This window comes from Bos grunniens, chromosome 9 (genome assembly GCF_055505025.1).
Source record: "Bos grunniens cultivar Pamir isolate PY7600 chromosome 9, Bosgru_T2T1.0, whole genome shotgun sequence".
NCBI lineage: Eukaryota > Metazoa > Chordata > Mammalia > Artiodactyla > Bovidae > Bos > Bos grunniens.
Window position 1 is genome coordinate 19,491,384 of NC_141173.1, and position 19,290 is coordinate 19,510,673.

General features: G+C 32.2%; 1 protein-coding gene across 10 annotated transcripts in view; it reads right to left on the reverse strand.

Annotated features, from left to right (window-relative positions):
- The window catches only part of PHIP (PHIP subunit of CUL4-Ring ligase complex), a 128,533-nt gene that overhangs the window by 54,620 nt on the left and 54,623 nt on the right, over positions 1 to 19,290 (reverse strand). For 8 of the 10 annotated variants that reach the window (XM_086316896.1, XM_086316893.1, XM_086316895.1 and 5 more), the window contains 8 exons: positions 18,055 to 18,125; positions 16,552 to 16,652; positions 16,414 to 16,454; positions 15,558 to 15,656; positions 14,619 to 14,772; positions 14,100 to 14,234; positions 1,462 to 1,590; positions 201 to 426 (listed from right to left, as the gene is read on the reverse strand). In XM_086316896.1, the coding sequence (XP_086173022.1) occupies positions 201 to 426; positions 1,462 to 1,590; positions 14,100 to 14,234; positions 14,619 to 14,772; positions 15,558 to 15,656; positions 16,414 to 16,454; positions 16,552 to 16,652; positions 18,055 to 18,125 (956 nt within the window). Of the gene's footprint in view, positions 1 to 200; positions 427 to 1,461; positions 1,591 to 2,112; positions 2,176 to 14,099; positions 14,235 to 14,618; positions 14,773 to 15,557; positions 15,657 to 16,413; positions 16,455 to 16,551; positions 16,653 to 18,054; positions 18,126 to 19,290 lie in introns of those variants that run through there. The other 2 variants (XM_086316900.1, XM_086316899.1) reach the window with 1 other exon arrangement.

Consider the following 19,290-nt stretch of genomic DNA (forward strand, 5'->3'; position numbering starts at 1 on the left):
TACAGCCCCAAATTAATTAAACCTCCAGTGTTGCTTAACTGTCTTACAATACTTAAGTATTATTCAAAGAACTTTTAAAAGAATATAAAAAATCATTTTACTCATTTGTTCGAAACGATTAAAAACAAAGTTCTACCCAATTATCCATTTTAAAAGATTTCAAAAGGAAAATTTGCATGTCTATTCAAATGATCATTTACCTGAGGAAGTTACCCCCATTTGAGGGATGAGCTGCTCCTCCCTGCAATTTTCACGACCAGGAACTAATCTCTGGTATCTTGATGGATGAGGATTACCATCAACATCAACCAAAAAAGGGGGTGGCATGAGATGAGGTGCTTGCTGAGTCTGTTCATCTAACACAAAATTGTTGGCATCACGGATAAGGGGCCGATAATCACTATGAAAGAACATCTGATCTGCAATCTATAAAAAGAAAGACCCATAAAAGATTGGACAAAGAAAAATTTATCATTATAGATTTCTAATGGAAGGCAAACATTTAAATATAAATCGTGGTATTAAACAATATAAAAGAATAATATTTTCTAGAGTTAATTTTAAATAAATCTTTATCTGTACTTTCTGCATTAAATTTTATGATTAGAAAAGTAGATACTATGAATTTTCCCTTGAGCAGGAAGAGATTATATTCATAAAAAACATTAAAAGTAACGTAATTTGAAATTAGATAGTAAAATTAAATGCAGGCATAAATCTTTCAACAGTACCTTTACTTTCCCAGAGCTACCATGATTTATCTTGTTTTTTAAAATGACTATGCATGGTCATTTGATTTAGTATTTTACAATGAAAAATCAATTTATTCTTTGAATTAAACTCTTCAATGAAACCAAACTAATACAATTTAAGAAAATCCATAAGTATATAGTAAGCATGGTTTATATAATAATATTAAAAACTAACATCTCTAAAATTTCTGAAATAAAAATTCATACCTAACACATCTAACTTCAAAATTTTATCATTTAATTTAGAACTTCTTAAACTTGAACTTCCATTTTTATTATAACATTTTAAACCACTCTACCACAAATAAACAATTTAAATCTTTTAGTCACTAATCTCAGATAGGATCTTTAATATTTTTTAAAAATTAGCTACCATCAAAGTAGGCCATACATTTTTTGAGAACCACATAAAAGCCACAAAATTGTACCCAGATAAATGTATATTATCCACGTAAGTAAAACATTTTACATAATTTCAACAAATCCCTCTATGAACATCTCCCATATATATATATATGATATATCTTATATACCCCAACCTAAGAACTGCTATCTAGATTGTTCTAGCTGGCTAAGTAAAAGTTATTTTTTCTGAAATATAAAAATTATAACCTCCTTCCATGAAATATAATCCCTATACATCTATGGATTTAAAAGCAAGGAAACGATTATAAGGAATAGATAATATAGAGGCATCATCATACTCTACCTTGTCATATTTGCTACTGGAGCCAAAGCCAAAAATTAAAAGATGTCCATGAGAGTCTGTGCATGCAAAATGCTGACCATCAGGAGAGCATTTGCAGTCAAATACTGCACCATGTCCTTGGCCTTCAATCTGAAATGTATTTAACCAACAATCAGAAAACTGCCATTAAAATATAAAGAAGTGATTGGTGACTATTATTACTAAAATTCTATGGTAAAAGATATTTAAGTATATATCCTATTGAAGTAAAGATAAAACACAGTATAGTACAAAATTTGTGAATATTCATGAAAAGTGCCAGATTAAAAGCCTCGAAAACCAATGTATTAGCTTTATCCATAGACCAGACACAAGTCAGGAAACAGAACACCACCATTCTCCCCCACCCATAGAATTCTGCTTCATGTCTTTAACCCAGATTTAAAACGTAATTGCACCTTACAGTCCATCTTATCTGTATTTAATCAAGCCGTTTCAGCAAAGGCTGACAATGTGGAGTAACTGTAGTGATTTTTGTAACTCTTGAAGTAATAGCCAGAGATCACTGCTCACAAGACACTAAATTTTTATTTTTGGTAATAAATTCCCTTGATGGTCTGACTCATTTTTTAAATGGTGAATTTCAAAGGTTAAAGAAAAGGTTTTTTTTACCTGATAATTGTTTTCTGTTTTCCAGTTCCATTAATCCAGAACGAATGGGTTTCTCCCTGCAACCTGTCAATCAAACAGAGGTGGCCAATCACCACTCTGAATTTTTTGCTCTCAGTGCTTCTTCAGACTATGTTCCAGTTGAAAACTTCTTTAGCAGTGTTCTGAAAGAGTAAAAATTCTACCCTATCTAAAGCACATCTAGGGACTGAATTTCAGAAAACAACTAAAATAGGGAGTTGACTCCCTAACAAATAACAACTAAGGATGATTTTCAACAAATGTGACTGGATTTCTGGATTAGCAGAATCGGAACACACACACATTATCAGGTAAGAAATACCTCCTCTCTGTTCCGGTATCCACTGATCTAGAACAAATTGAGTTTCATTAGTAATATCCCCAAATCCCAGTAAATGCTTGGAAAAGAGAGAAGTGGTAATTTTCTGTAGTGTTAAAAATATGGCATAGGGATGAATGTATAGTTCACCAAGTACAGAGTGAAATTAAATCTCAGAAGAATAGTTGACTTCTCACAGAAGAACAGTTGACTTCTCGAGGCAAGTTTGCATTCTGGTCAAAAGAGAAAATGTTCTAAAAGGAAGGGCTCTGCCTAAGAAGTTTCCACAGTACAACAAACAGGTTTATTTACTTCATAAAGAAAACTGGTTTTTCCTCTGGCTTGTTGAAAAGAAGGAATGAGGACACTGGTGCTTACTAATGCTGTTTTAAATGGTGATAATAATGGAAAAGCAGTAACTTTCCTTAAAATTTAATCACATGAAAGAAACTTGGTGAAACAATCTATGTCTAATACACTAAAAGACATACATGAAAGCAAGAAAATGAATGAGTGAAACAGGATCATTTCCTGGTTGTGAAGAATCCTGGAGGATAAGATAACAGAGGGAAAGAACTGATTCTAACTCTCCTTTAAAACTATTCAAAACTGAGAAAGAGAAGAACTACTTCTCCAAATCAGCCTAAGTGTGTTAGTAGCCAGACAGCTTTGTATTTTCTACAACATGAAAGGCTACAAGTAGAAATGACTGGATTCACATCTCTATTTTTCAGTGCTGTCTAGGGAAATAAAATGTTACAGGAACTGTTATAAATGCATAACTAATCACACGAACAAAGTTTACCTCCAAATAGAATTTTACTAAGAGGATCAAGACCAAAGAATTAAAAATGTCTTCATGTGTTGTGATATTTTATTTGCCTCAATTCCTTCAAAATTTCATAGACGACAAAAAGAAAACAAACCAAAAACCCCAACTACTCTATAAATCTTACATAATAAATGCTTCCAATTCTAAGTATGCAGTAGAACAGAGGAAGAAAAAGATCTGCAAGTCTGACTCAGCAATGCTAAAGGATATCTGACAGACACTCCTACGTATAGCATCCTTCATATAACATTTAGGCAATCCTGCTCTACATTTTTCTTTTGGGGTGCTTGGAGGGAAGTTGTCACAAGGATTAATCAACCCTATATCCGTGCTATCTACCAATGTTTACAGTTAGGAGAAGATCTCTAAAAGAATACTTGGGAAAGGTGAACTTTCAAAAAAGGAAAGAAAAAAATAGCAATCCTATTGAAGATCACTGTTTTCTTATACAGTAACACATGCCATTATGAATATGGCACAATGGTACTGATTTTCTTGGGATAAGCCATCTGTATAACTCCAGAGTTATGGAGTTGTTATGAAATTGTATTTCAAAAGTACATTATTTGGATTAACTATTCATTAAAGAAAATAGATCTGCTCTATTTACAAACCAATTAGAAAAGGTGCCCATCACCATCTTATTTAAAATGCCAAATTTATCTTTAGGAAAAGGTCCTCAGATAATAAACAGTTCTAACTACAAAATGCCGTCTAGGCTTTCTAGTTGAAACAAAGTAGGAAAATATTTTCCTAAATAATTAAATAGGGCTTTCCCAGGTGGTGCAGTGGTTAAGAAATCCACCTAACAACGCAGGAGACAAAAGAGATGTGGGTTTGATCCCTGGGTCTGGAAGAATCTCTGAGGAGGAAATGGCGAACCACTCCAGTATTCTTGCCTGGGAAATTCCACTGATAAAGGGGCCTGGCAGGCTACAGTCCATGGGCTCGCAAAAGAGTTGGACATGATGGAGTGCACACACACACATATATAACTAAATATACTCTAGCTATTTTTATGATTTATGCTATGATTAACTATGCCAACCACAAAAAAGAGTTCAATACTTCTCTCTGAAAAGAAATCTTTTTCAGATTCTTCTTAAACTAGGGTCAGAATATGTATGATTAAGAATACTTAAAAAATTTAATAATAAAGGCAGTGTTGGAATATGCATGTTTAACTAGAAATCAATGAGACCTACATTCAAAAATCAAATGGGAGAAAATAAGTTTCCTTCCTATTCATATTAAAGCTATAAAGTTAAATGAAGCTATATTATGCATCAACTATACTTCAATTAAAAAATATATTTAAGAAATATTAATGCTCAATAGAGTAAGTCAACATAAAATTTAATATTACGTATAACTTATTTTAGTACTTATAATCATGCTCTAATAAGTTTAAAAACAGAAAAGAAAAAAAAAACCACCAAATTTTCAAAATAAGTAAAGTTTAGATGAACTATTCCCCTAATAATATCAAGCATGCTTGCTACACACTATGGGACATACGTAAACAAAGACCACACAATAAAACTCATACTAGCTGAGAAAATCAATGCGACAATGTTTACTTATTAATGCAAAAACTTAAAGAACAGGAGTTGAACTATGCGAAGGATATTTTGTTCTGTTTTTTTTTAAAGTAAAAGATGAAAAGATCAGAAGTTAAAATGACTCCTTTGTAGGAAAATTCTCATACTGACTGAAGAATTCTGGAAATATTTTCAAGAAAGGAGCAGCACAATCTTGTTAGAGGCTTATATTAAACTTGGAAAAAATTAAATCGATATAAAAACCTATAAATTAAGAGCTTTGATGATGACAGAACTGTCATATTTGATGAAGAATGTTGTTGTTTTAGTTGCTAAGTTGTGTCCGACTCTTTTGCAACCCCTGGACGGTAGCCGTCCATGCTCCTCTGTCCATGGGATTTCCCAGGCAAGAATACTGGAATGGGTGGGTTGCCATTTCCTTCTCCAGAGGATCATCCTGTCCCAGGGATCAAACCCAAGTCTCCTGCATGGAAAGGTGGATTCTTACCACTGAGTTAACAGGAAGCCCTTAATGAAGAATACTAATACCCTTTTCAAGGCAGAATACAATCCAGAACTTCTAACATAATTCTTGTGAAGTAGAAAGATGAAATTTAAAGGACACAGAAGAGTGAGGCCCAAGAATGAGAAGACCTCTCCTCTAGTAATGGGTTCATCACTTAGTATCTTTGGGAAATGACAGAGATCATTTAAATGATCACTAGAGTCCTACCCAATTCTAAAATCCTTTACACCTAATTTTCAAGAAGTGGAAGAATTGGATAATCTGGAAATGAGGTACCCTAAAAGCACCAGGATGCAGACTAAAATTACATGGTCTAGGTTACATCAACTATGAGGAACACATACAGAGATGTACAAGAAGTATGAATTCCTAAAGGAACTCAATCAGGATGGTTAAAATATGGGCTTTCTTAGGCAGAATCATCTTAATGGAATTACCCCAAGTCTATGACCAGGGTCTATTTTTGGGTGGCTCAGATGGTAAAGAATCCACCTGCAACGCAGGAGACCCAGGTTCGAGACCCAGGTTCGATCCCCAGGTTGGGAAGATCCCCTGGAGAAGTGACTGGCTACTCACTCTAGTATTTCCCTCATAGCTCAGTTGGAAAAGAATATGCTTGCAATGCAAGAGACCTGGGTTCGATTCCTGGGTCGGGAAGATCCCCTGGAGAAGGAAATGGCAATCCACTCCTGTATTCCTGCCCGGAAAATCCCATGGACAGAGGAGCCTGGCAGGCTCCAGTCCACGGGGTCCCAAAGAGTCAGACACAACTGAGCAACTAACATTTTCACTTTAAAATATATCATTTTTAAAAAATATACTATTGATTAGAAGAGAACAAGTATCTCACCTAGAAAATACTCCACAATTTAAAATTATGAATTTTTAAAAATACCCTAATACTTTTATGAGATAGACTCATAGCCCAAGAATCAAACAGCTGAGAAACTAAATTTATGCTAAGAATTACCTGTAGAAATGGAGAAGGAAATGGCAACCCACTCCGGTACTCTTGCCTGGAAAATCCCATGGATGGAGAAGCCTGTAGGCTATAATCTATGGTAGGCTATAGTCTATGGGGTCACAAAGAGTCAGACATGACTGAGCAACTTCACTTTCACTTTCACCTGTAGAAAGCCCTTCCTTATGTTTAAAGAACCTTTAAAGCTTATCAACCCAGAAAAGAATAAACTTAATTAAGAATGTGCATGAGATACTGGAGACAGACGCTGTCATACCTATGATTAAAATATGCTTTGGTCACCTTCTAACTACAACTATAGTTAAGTGTAAATAAATAATATATCTTAAGGGAAACTATCACACTCCAATGATCCAGGTATCAAATTACTTTAAAAGATTACTTCTAAATATTTACTTTAACACTGAAAATTCTTTAATTAATGGCAACATTATTACATATGAATTAAAAATAGCTATTTAGAATAAATGGCTCCAAGATAAATAAGTTAATATAAAAAAGAAAACTGTTGTAACTGGCTTGATAAAACCAGTAAATATATAAAAGAGATTTTGAGGAATTCTAACATTCACCAAAAGAAAAATATATTACCAAAATAAATAACTCATTTTCAAATTTAACACTATTTTGTTTACCCATATTCTGATTTCTCTGAGGAAGTAAAATTCTTAATCAAGTCCTTCTTGAAATTTATTCTCTTCCTCTGGCCTCTCTGACACAATAATAGCATACTGTCTTTACAACACACTTTCTAGAGACTAATGTCTTCCCCATTCTGCTAAACATGTTCAAGGGTTGACCCTTAAACAATGAAGGAGATGAGGGCTGCCAAACCTCTGCACAAAAAATCCACATATAACTTATAGCAGCCCTGCATATATGCAGTTTCTCTATCCCAACAGTCTGCACTGTATGGATTCAACTAACCACAGATTCTAGGGTAGTACACTGTAGTATTTATGAATGAAAAAATCTGCACATAAGTGGACCTGCACAGCTCAAGCCAATGTTGTTCAAGCATCAACTGTACTTCTAAATGTTTAAACCTGCTACACTGTCCTCTCTGTCTCTATGAGTTAGACAGTGTTCTACATGGAAGAGCATAGTTCTTTCTCTCTATAACTAGCCTTTCCAAGTAGTCTATCTCCAGTGCTGGCTGTCCATTAACACAAAGATAGCCCAACACTATGTCACAACATATGAAAATATCAGTTTTCTTCTACATCTTTCCTATTTCCATTAATAGTATTATTGTTGTCAAGATTACATAAGCTCAACACTCTCCACACATTAAGTTTTGTTACTCTCTAGCTCTAACCTTTTTATCATCACAAAACACCAAGTCTTACATAATTTTCTTTCACAAATTTACTACCCATTCCTACAATATTTCATTATGATTTCACTGATGAAAGGAGATTTCCACCTATCCAATTTCATACCTGAAATACTACCACTGGCAACCAACCTATTTTTCTCTTAAGTTTTTGGAATATAAAGTAATTTATAAATTAATTTACCAATTAACTCCCACTAGGTTAAATATTATGTTTACAAGTAATATGAGGGTACCAACAAGCCACTTCACTTTATGTTTTTCGTTTTATTACCCATTTTTCAAAATCTATTCCAGAAAAACTTTCTAAATTACTCTATGAACATGTCTTTAACATTTTTTATTTGGTTACTGATGTATTTCTCTTACTTCTTCCTCCTCTGACCATTCACCCTGAAGTGATCCTCATATCCTTAGATGTACCAATTATCTTTCCTCATAAGCTATCTATCATTTCTAACTATTTAGCTACCTTTACCTTTTCAGGTATATTTTCTCTCTCCAAAAACTGCAGCAAGGTGGAGTAAAAAGACAAAAAGAGGGACGAAGTCTACATTTTGTGCTTATGTACAAAATAAGCACTCAAATATCTGCTAATCAAAGTGTTTATACCTGCATATTCACATTCTATGATTTCATACACTTTCCCTTATAACTATCAAATCTCAAATATCCCTGTGATAGCAAATCATGAAACACATCAAAAAATTACTATGTAGAAGTAATTCACCAAATAGAGTATGACAAGCTAGAGACAAGTTCACATTCATGGCGACAAATTTTAAGATATGTTTTTCATACCAAGATATAGATGAGAAAGAGAAAGACAGAATCAAAAAAATCCCAGAAATCTGAAAGAAAATGACAATAACTAAAGTTTATAATCAGAAGATTGAAGGTAATTTCTTATGCAGAGAGGCTGAAACAAAGACTGGAAGCATAAAAAGTTCTTTTAACAAACAGAGTACAAGTATATGATATCTTGTTAGATGACAGGTAGTGAGGTAAGAGCAAAGGACGGAGAAAAAAAGGAAAAAGATGAAGGAAGAGAGAGGAAGAGAAAGGTCTTAAAATCTTGATTCACAAGAGAACACAATATGAGATACACCTATTTCAAGCTTATTTCTCCCTTTCCTAGATACATGTAGCTACAATTATCCAAAACTAAAACAGAAGTCACACTGAGAACATGTTAATGTCAGAAGTATGCATGTGCAAAAATTCTGAGTGGTGGATTGGCAGCCTCTGCTTGTTTGGAACGTTGCAAGGAGAAATATATTGTTCTGGATTAGTGGACACTGGAACATTTTTTTAAAAAATCTCTTAAGTAAAAGAAAGGTTAACAATTATATAAATAAGGAAAATTTGATTACATAAATGAAAACTGTTATTTGGAATTTACCCAGTAAACAACAAAAGCAAAGCAAAACTCAAATTCAGTAAAATTGCTTTCTAGCCAGAGACATTGTACTCTTCAATATCAAAACCAGACAAAGAGCAAAAATTAGAGCTTTGAAAAACATTATAGAAATAGAAAGATATGAAAAGACAGACAGACAAAGCTAGAACAACAGAAATAGAGAGAAGAGTGCAGAAAAGATACAGCAGAAGTGCCAGACATACAACGTAAGCTACTAAAATGGGATCTACAAATTCCAAATGTCCTAGTACTAAGAAATTTCAAAGTCTCTTCCTATCTTTACATATCAACGTAATATTCATTTAGTTAAAGTTGTACTTAAAACTTAGCTGTACTGTAATAACTTAAAGGGAAAAAGGGGTATAAAAACAACTCTTTTTAGGAACATTTATGGTCATATTAAAACTTCTAAACTTGCCTATCTCTTTCAGAGAATGGGGAATATTACAAAAGCCCTCAACTTTAGTTAAGAGTTTGTACACATTTTCAAGTTATTTGGAGGATTAATTTATCTGCCTCTTCACATTTAATAGAACTTTAGAGCCTCTTAACTAGAATTCAGAACAACCCTTATCAAAACAAGATAAAGTTTATCTCCTGCCACTGCCAAAGACAAAATGTGGGCTTGCTCAACTCTGTGCAATTAGTTTGAAATAGTCTTACTATCAACCTTCAATAAAATATCCCACAATACTCAAGCTTTGCCCAGAATACTTAAGTTACATAGGATCTGTTCAGCTGAAATATGAATAACTAAGTTTTTAGATGAACATAAATAAGTAAAGCTTAAGGCCTAGAATTAGTATTTTTTTGTTGTTTTTCTTTGAAAAATAAAGTTATCTCATGTTAATCTTCTCTTCAGCTTCTTTCTCTGGTTCTTTAAAAACAGAAAAGGGCTCAAACTTTCCGCCTTACACAGTATGCTTTTTCAACAAATACTTTTAAAAGTTTATGTTAAGATTATTTTATTTTTAGTTAAAAGAGGAAACAGAGGGGCAGGAGAGAGCGGAGCATGTATTGTCTATTCCATTTTGTCCTGAGTTAAACCATCTCACTCATCATACACTTCTTAGAAGTAACAAAAACAAACCCAACACACACCCCTTCAAGTGCTTTATCATGCAGATCCTCTATTAAGAGGAAAGCTAGCAATAAAAGTAAGGAAAATAACCCCATCAGTTTTTCTAGACAATACCACCAGCAAGTTGAGAATCTATTTATAAGATTTTGAAATAAGTTAGGGAATTATGTAAGCAGACAAGGAATTAAAACATTTTTATCTCAATTCTCAATCTTAAATCTTTTAATCTGTTTACAGATTTAGGTGGTCTTAAAAAGATTTTAAAAACTGTGCTTGATACAGAAAAAAAAAAAAGAATTAGAATATTTATCTGAAGGATAGCATGTGCCATACTAAAATGTTTTCTTATTTTAAAATCTATTACCTTTATTAATAAATTTGTTAAATTATAATTATGTGAAATGTGGATTTTTAAAGATAGTTTGAAGATATAAGATTTTTTACTTAAAAAAATTTTTTTAAATTTTTCTTAACAGGCGAGAAAAGGGCAGTAAAATGCTGATTAATACAAAATAATTATTTGTCACATGATTTCATTACATTTTGTAAAGGTATAAATTTCAAGTACAAAATTCAAAGCAGTAGTCTCAAAATATACTTGATATTTTTAAGAATTTGTATACAGAAATTTTGTTCTTTTAAAGGTACAACTTACATCCCTTATTTTCTGGCTTGATGGAAAATTCTAAGCTTCAATTTTGAAACTCACATGAAACAGTACTTAATGTCAACACTTTGTGTTAACTTTTACCATTTCTAGTCTAAAAATGGGGTATACTCCACTAGAATTATTCATCCTTTAAATCATCCAAGGCCCTATAATGAGTCCCTCTACATGGTGTTCAAAAAGTGTTTAGTAAATTGAACTTATGATCTAATACAATTAAATACATACAATTTAATACCATGGATTGAATTTGTACTTGTCAACTTTTATGTTATTTTAGTAACTCAAAAACTTACTGATTAGCTACACACAGCCAAAGATTATAACTATAGCCAAAACTCAACATTCATGATAGCAGATAGTGAACACAAGCTTCTACTTCTCCCTCAAATGGTTTTTATTTTCTTAATAGCAATGCTGGATGCTTTATCTTCTATCTGCCTATAGATTAAAAAAAAAAATGAAATAAACAAAGGAGTGAAGAGCAAAAAGTAGGGCACTTAGATACCTTATAAATTAAGAGACAAGAAAAAACCATCAAGCTAAATAATAAGATCTCAAAAGATCTACCTCAAAACTATCATTATGAAAATATTTTCCTTCTGGAAATATTACTAACTGGACATAGCTGGAAGTTAGCTATATATAAACAACCAACCGTAACTAGAGACAGCATAGCATTAAGAACACATTAGCAGGGGACAAAAAACATGGGTTTAAACTCCAAGTGCCCATATGATAGCTTAGTGATCTGGGTAAACGTGGGCAAATCACTTCATCTCTGTACAGTTTCTCCATTCATAAAACCAGTAACAATAAAACCTACCCCAATTATATTGCGAGGTTTCATGAGACCCAAATGAGGTATTACGCATTTTGGAAGTAGAAATACTTTAGAAGCTGTAAACATCATGCAAAAAGTTAAAAGGAATATCTGTATTTTAACAAAATGAAGGGTAGCTCAAGTTCCAGTTTTTTAAATGCAAGGTATTTTAACCCTTTTTAAAAAGCCTATTTCTTTTCTCATAGTTTGAAGATTCTATAGATATCATCCAATTCTATTATAAAAATCTGTTTCTTCCATCCTTTATAGGCTTTTTTCTATCTTATTCATAGAAAGAACAGGAAAATAGCTTTATCTAAAACTCTTATTAAATAAATAATACGTTTTAAGGCAGTAATGAAACTAACCCCTTGCCTAATTTCAGAGTATATAACATAATATGGCTGACTTCTACTCCTGGTTATATCACTAACTTTTAATGGTCTAAGAGCAAGTCACTTCAAACTTAAGAAGCTGTAATTCTTGATCTATGGACAAGGTGGAGTATTATTGTGATCAACTTACCTCATGAGGAAAAATTCACCTTCATAACTGAAAGGTGAGAGTAATATTCAAGTATGAGAGAAACCTTTCCCTCCACACTCTACTAATACATCAGAGATCTTTGAAAATATGAAACTAACATGTGTAGCCCACAATTTGTGTTCATTTGAAGATATAAAGGCAAACTGAGACAGGACTTCCTTATTTGACAGAGATGTTCCAAAAAGGAGCAAATCAGAAACAGAAGGACAGAGAAGGAGAGAAGAAAAAATTCTTCACGCGCATAATTAAGGATTTACTTTTTAAAAAATTCTCCTCTATATACATAATCACAAAGGAAATCCATCTATCACTAACATTTGTAATCTAAATAATTAACACTTTTAGGAAAGAATCTGACCAATCTTATATCTTACCTTATGAAGACTAAGGCATATTGACAACAGCTACAATTAATTTCTTCAGATAAAAATTTCTTTCCTATTCTGCTTATTACACAGAAGTAACTTTACAATGATTATCAATCAAGTAGAGTGTCACTTTTATGAAAAATTTCACAAGCCATTATATTTTACAAATGACTGGTTTTGTCAAATAGTTTTTTTGCAAAATAATTCTGGTTATACACATATTAATGCTATTGCTTTATGATTTATTACTAGAGGGTTTTATGATTGATTTTTTAATTTAATCATATTAAAATAGTAGGCATATGCCTGCCTTTTTGTTTGCTTTGCTCAAAGGCATCCCTAATATATGGTAAGGGACCAAAAAAAAATGTCTAGGTACACAAAGTCAGCATCTGAGGGGCATTTCTGCCTTTATAGAGTAGTTAGAGGTGTGAAATACTGCACATTACATTTTATATTATTAAACCACTGCAACTTAAATACTCAGCAGAAAACGTCAAATATCCATTTAAGAAACAAAATGTATTAGTATACTGTATTGGTGTTTTTCCTTCTGGCTTACTTCACTCTGTATAATAGGCTCCAGTTTCATCCACCTCATTAGAACTGATTCAAATGTATTCTTTTTAATGATATTTGGCAAAACTAATACAATTATGTAAAGTTTAAAAATAAAATAAAATAAAATAAAAAGAATAACAGGAAAAAAAAAAAGTTAAAGCTATTTTATAAAATAAAACAAGAAACAATTTAAAAAAAAAAAGAAAGAAACAAAATGTAGAGGGTAAAAGGGCTTAACCCAAAGAAATATCTGCTGCTGCTGCTGCTAAGTCGCTTCAGTCGTGTCCTACTCTGTGCGACCCCATAGATGGCAGCCCACCAGGCTCCCCCGTCCCTGGGATTCTCTAGGCAAGAACACTGGAGTGGGCTGCCATTTCCTTCTCTAATGCATGAAAGTGAAAAGTGAAAGTGAAGTCGCTCAGTCGTATCCGACCCTTAGCGACATCTTGGATTGCAGCCTACCAGGCTCCTCCGTCCATGGGATTTTCCAGGCAAGAGTACTGGAGTGGGGTGCCATTGCCTTCATACCATATTGATAAAAGGCAAGAAGACCTGTTTCTCTGGCTTTAATTTAAAATTGATATATCTGAATCAAATTCTGTTGTACTGGAGGACTGCTGATAAAATACAATGACACAGTATTTATTTATAATTTCTTTACATGGTTTTTGAAACATTTTTCTTATCTATATTGTCATTTCATACTTGTTAGTTTTTCCAAGTTTCACTATTAAAACTATTTCAAAAACTAAACTAGTTATATCACAATAAACAGGTATTGTAATATAAGCAATTTTATTTTAAATTTAGCATTTAATAAAAGTATGGAATAAATAACTTTTTTGAAACTTAAGGTGAAAATGTCTGCCCCAATTCTTAAATGGATTTCCTTTGTGATATGCAGGGGACCTGTATTAACAACTCCCAAAATCTTTAACAGCTATCAAATGAAGAGACTGATAATTACCATATTAAAATAAGATCGAATTTTGACTCCTCTTGCCAGATCCCACACTATCACATTTCCATCATGACCAGCAGAAAAGAGAACTCTTGGATCAAATGGGTGTGGCTCAAGAACAAATACCTCATCTTCATGACCCTGAAATATTTTATAAATGTCAAAGAATTATAAATATTAAAAGATAAAAAAAAATTCAAACAAACACCAATATGACATTTCTGTAAGTGGTAAAAATCTTCAAATTTATCAAATGTATAATAAAAAAGCTGAGCTAAAATCACTGTCCAGGGATTTGCTATCATCGAGTGAAACCTGGGAATACTATTTACTGATCCAGCCCTGAATATTAAAAAAAATAGCTAGATCTACATTTCCAAGCTAAACGTGTTTACCTGCATTTTAAAATTATTTCCATTCTCCCAAAAAGACCTGTTAGCCAGCAAGTAAGAGATTTAACAAAAGTATTCTATTTTACAACCAGCTTCAGTTTATACCAAATAAAAATTAAGTCTTTTTTCTCACCATCAGGACATGAATTAGTTGACCGGTGTAAGAATTCCAAACTTTCAAAGTCATGTTATTAACTGCAGTTATAACTGTATTGTCATGTCGATCCCATGCTACCATAGTTACTTTCATTTTTGTGATTTTATCTTCTATTCCTTGAAGGTTTTGGCTGAAAGTGATGGAAGCAGTATTTGTTTACAATGATATTATTTATTAAAATATCAGCATGACAAAACCTAAATGTATTTTCTTAGTTTACATTCGTTAATATGGATAACTATTACCTAACACAGTATTTAAGAATAATTTGAACCAACAAAAAACAATGGCAAAAAATCACTGTATGGAGTCAGCAAAATCAGGATTGCAGTGTTGCTATGATACTTAGTAACAGATGAGCTTGAGTAAGTATGACTGACTTTAATATCTTTCTGGGTCTAAGACCTCTGTGCCATGCTGCTCACTCTCCATCTTTTATTGTTGCCGTCATGCCCTGATACTTTGCTCCCCATCCAAGACTACTATTCATAAATACAAATAGAAAAAAAAGGTTAAAATATTAAAACTAAAATGATAATTTCAACATGTAGTATAATTTCTCTTGGCTAGAGATAACCAGTGGATATACTACATCACCCCTGCGTCAGATGGAACACTGTATGTTCTAGTTTTCTTTAAAAAGTAGTAAAAGGTACAGCTATTCTTATAGTACTATCATACTGTCAACAAAACTGAACTGCAGAATATCATTAATTCATACAGGGCAAAAACTCATTTTATAAAAGTCAACATTTTCATCTCCAAAAGTGCCTTCAATTATCACAGAAAAATAATCAGTTTAACATAGGATTATGATACATGCTTTTATAGAGTCTCACACTAACCTATAAAACAGCTTTAAAACTTTAAAAGATCTAGATATATCTATGTAATATTTCAAATGTGATCTCTTACCCTGCTGGCCTAGTAGCCATATCCAGCAAAATACTCTTCCATTCTCTTCGTTTAAACTGCCAAATACGTGCTGTCCCATCCCGACTGCCACTTACAAACCTGCAAAGGAACCCACCCCACAAAGAAAGAAAAAAAAAAAAAAAATCACATGTGCTTCACCAAAACGCACTTTCCAATAGTTATATTTTTAAAAATGCTAAAAAAACCTTTCACTTTTCCTTACACAGCCTTCTAATATAATAGATTATTCTACCTGATATTTTCTGCAAATCTAAGAATTTCTGAAACGCCAGAGGCTTTTAAAATGTTATATACATACACACATTCTAATGTATGTAGCTAGGTCTCCTAACGTTCAAAAGTGATTCAAGGCCACTATTTACTACCTTAGAAAGAGAATTGATACTTTCCAAGAGAAAAATGCTGATTTTCCTCTCAACGTTTTACTCAAGATGTAAATATAATTTTAAATTTAAAACAAGAATATGAGAAAACACACACAATATCATCTACATTTATTATCAATAAACACTTCTCCTTCAAATATTACATTATAATGTATTTCCAGTCTTTACTAAAGTTTCCTTACACCTTGATATGTAGAAAATATGAGGGTGGATGAAAGTCCCTATTATTTAAAAAAAAAAAAAAAAAGTGGCCAAATAAATTATTACAGATAAACCATAAATACACATTAACAGGAATGTGATGAAAATTGACCTTTCATCATAACTGGTCAAGATCTTTATTCTAGGTGGCTAATTAATATACAAAGCTAATTATAACTTGACCATAGGAACTGTCTTTATTTCATATTTGAAAACTAGATTCAATTTGACAAAAAAAATTATTTTACCTGTTACTAGTGTTGGAAAACTGGATACTGTCAACTTTGTCCTATATACAAATAAATGAACAGAAAAGAGGATCCTGAATATAAACTGTTAAGACTCATTTACATCATACTCATCTAAGTCATTTCAACAATACTTACAGTATGAAACTCCAATTCTGATATTTTCTCTGGCTGACCTGATCCAAAAAAATAAACCCTAATAATGTGATCTGTGCTTCCTGTGGCCAGAAACATTCCACCTGAGGAATAACAGCAAACATTTATGAGTAAAATACAAGCTCAAAATCTCTGAAAATTAAATAAGAAATGTAAGCAACATTATCATAATAAACATTATCATAATATATACTGAATGACTAATATTTCATTCTACAACTATTCATATTTATCCTAATGAACATAATACATCTAACCTGAAATTAAGAGTCTGCTAACATAAGCTTTGACTGGAATTTTTCAGTATTTATAGAAGCTATCTTCTACAAATGATTTTACTAATAATTACATAATCATGTTAATATTATCAGAAAACATGTCTTAATTCTGCTAAAATCCCTCTCCTGCCCTATTTCCCATCTGCTAAAATCCTACTAAGTATTTAAAGCCCAACTCCTTCACTACAGGCCTTCCAGGTTTGCAATTCAATAAGCCTCCTCTCCTCTGAACTCTCATTATGACTTTGTTGTGGGGCACATACATTTTACTAGGCATTACAGCTATTTGTACATGCAGTTTTACTCTCTCAGACTCAATACCCTCCCACAGTGTTGAAAACAATGCTATATAAAATTGCATCTAGAGTACCCTGAAGCATATGCAGAGCCTATATTTATATTAATACTAGAAGTAAAACCGTCTACATGGCAGTAGCAGTGGAAATCAAGAAGCTAGAAATTAAAGATGTTTAGATATTGGTACAGCAAAAATAAGACTCATGTCATCAGTTTGCAATCACTTGTCTCTGGTACTACTGCTAACCACAATTATGAAGAAAAAGAAAAGGTAAACTGTGGAAAGAACTAGTATCAGGAACATTAATTCATGTTTCATTTTCTCATCAATTCACTTAAAATCTCCAGATCAAATTTGTTTATCAAGATTCTAATATCCATTCAAAATGCTGCTACATAAACTCAAAATGTAACTGGAATTTCATCACTGCTATACAGCTGTTTTTTTAAGAGCAAATAAGAACAATCTGAGCAAAATAAGTAATAAAGATGTACGAATGTCTATCAATCTATTTTACTTTTTTTATCAATCTATTATTTACTTATGGCTATAAGTACCCCCAAAATCATTGAAAATACAAAAGATTTAAAATACTTTTCTTTCAATGAGATAATTATTCAAAGACTTATTCTTTAACAGTAAAATTTGAAACTATTTCCTCCTACAAAAGATTTATTGTCTTCTTAAAGAAAAACTTAATTAGTAAAACACTCAACCAAATGAGTATGTAAGCTAAACTCTAGCAAAGTTCAAATATTTATAAACTAATTTATGAGCACCCCCTGGTACGTGCAAGAGAATATGATTTCCATTACAACAGTAGGTATATTCCAAAATTTTATGTGTTCCACTAGAAGCCTTCAAATATACAACTTTTAAGTGGAGAGTCAGGAAGGAAAAAAATCTTACCAGCACTAAAAGATGAACAGATCATTTGAACTCCAGGTCGAGGGCGCTCTGTAAATTTTGCAGGTCTCGGACTGTAATACAAAAAATAACTAATTAAAAATATCCCAAAGAGATCAACACCACCAGAACTCAGCTGCCTCAAAAAATAACTACAGAAGGACAAAATAAGAAGCAACAGATGGCGCCCTTTCTAAAAACAAGTTCAAAATCATTGTGTGTCATGATCAGCAGGATCATGTGGAAACTTTACATATAGATTTTTATAGGAGTTCCTGATTATATAACAATCTATACATGAAACAAAGTCACTGTCCTACCTGACACATAGTTGTTACACTCACTTCTAATCAAATGTAACAGGTTCTCAGTTTCATACAGTAGAAAAGCAATGCACAAATATATAATGAAATAAAAGTCACAAATATACAAGCAACTATATCGCTCATTTAAAATAGTGATCTATAGACAACAGGCCACACTTAACTATGTTCACATTAATTACATAATTATATTACAGACTATATGTTTATATTAATAGTACTGACATTATATGCTTATGGTTACAATCAACCAGACTGAAGAAAAATTAAATTATGGATTTTACCCATACCAGTTCCAATACATATACAATATATATGTAATATTCCAATACAGTGATTACATTTAAAGCCCTTAACATATATTTCAACCTAGTTTTTCTCAGAATATTAGGAGAGAAAAATATAAAAAATAATTAGAGCCTTCAATCAGAGTGCACTGCATAACTCTCACTATCCACAGCTACTGAACACAGAATGGTTTCAGTCTTGTGATCATTTAGGGGAAAAATGTACAGAATATTTTGTTAACCGACATTTTAACAAGTTTTATTAATATTCATTAGCTCTGATATAGCTAAGCGTAACTGATACAGCTTAGAGAAAGTTACTAAAACATTCTTGAAACCTATTTAGAGAAAAAATTTAACTCTAAGTAAATTTATCTGAAATCACATAGGCAATAAAAAGAACTGCTTTCATTAATATCTTATAGACTGTGGTACATTTTTATTAATTTTTGGCACATGTTAGTTAGAACCCATAACCAGAATATGTAAGCAATTATATAGACTGTCATTTTAAACAAATGCTAGTATTTTTAAAGGGAAAAAAACAGATAAGCAGGTACACATAATTTATTTTTAAATGTACATCTGAGGAAATATTTTAAGATAATGCCTAGGATTCAGACCCTCTG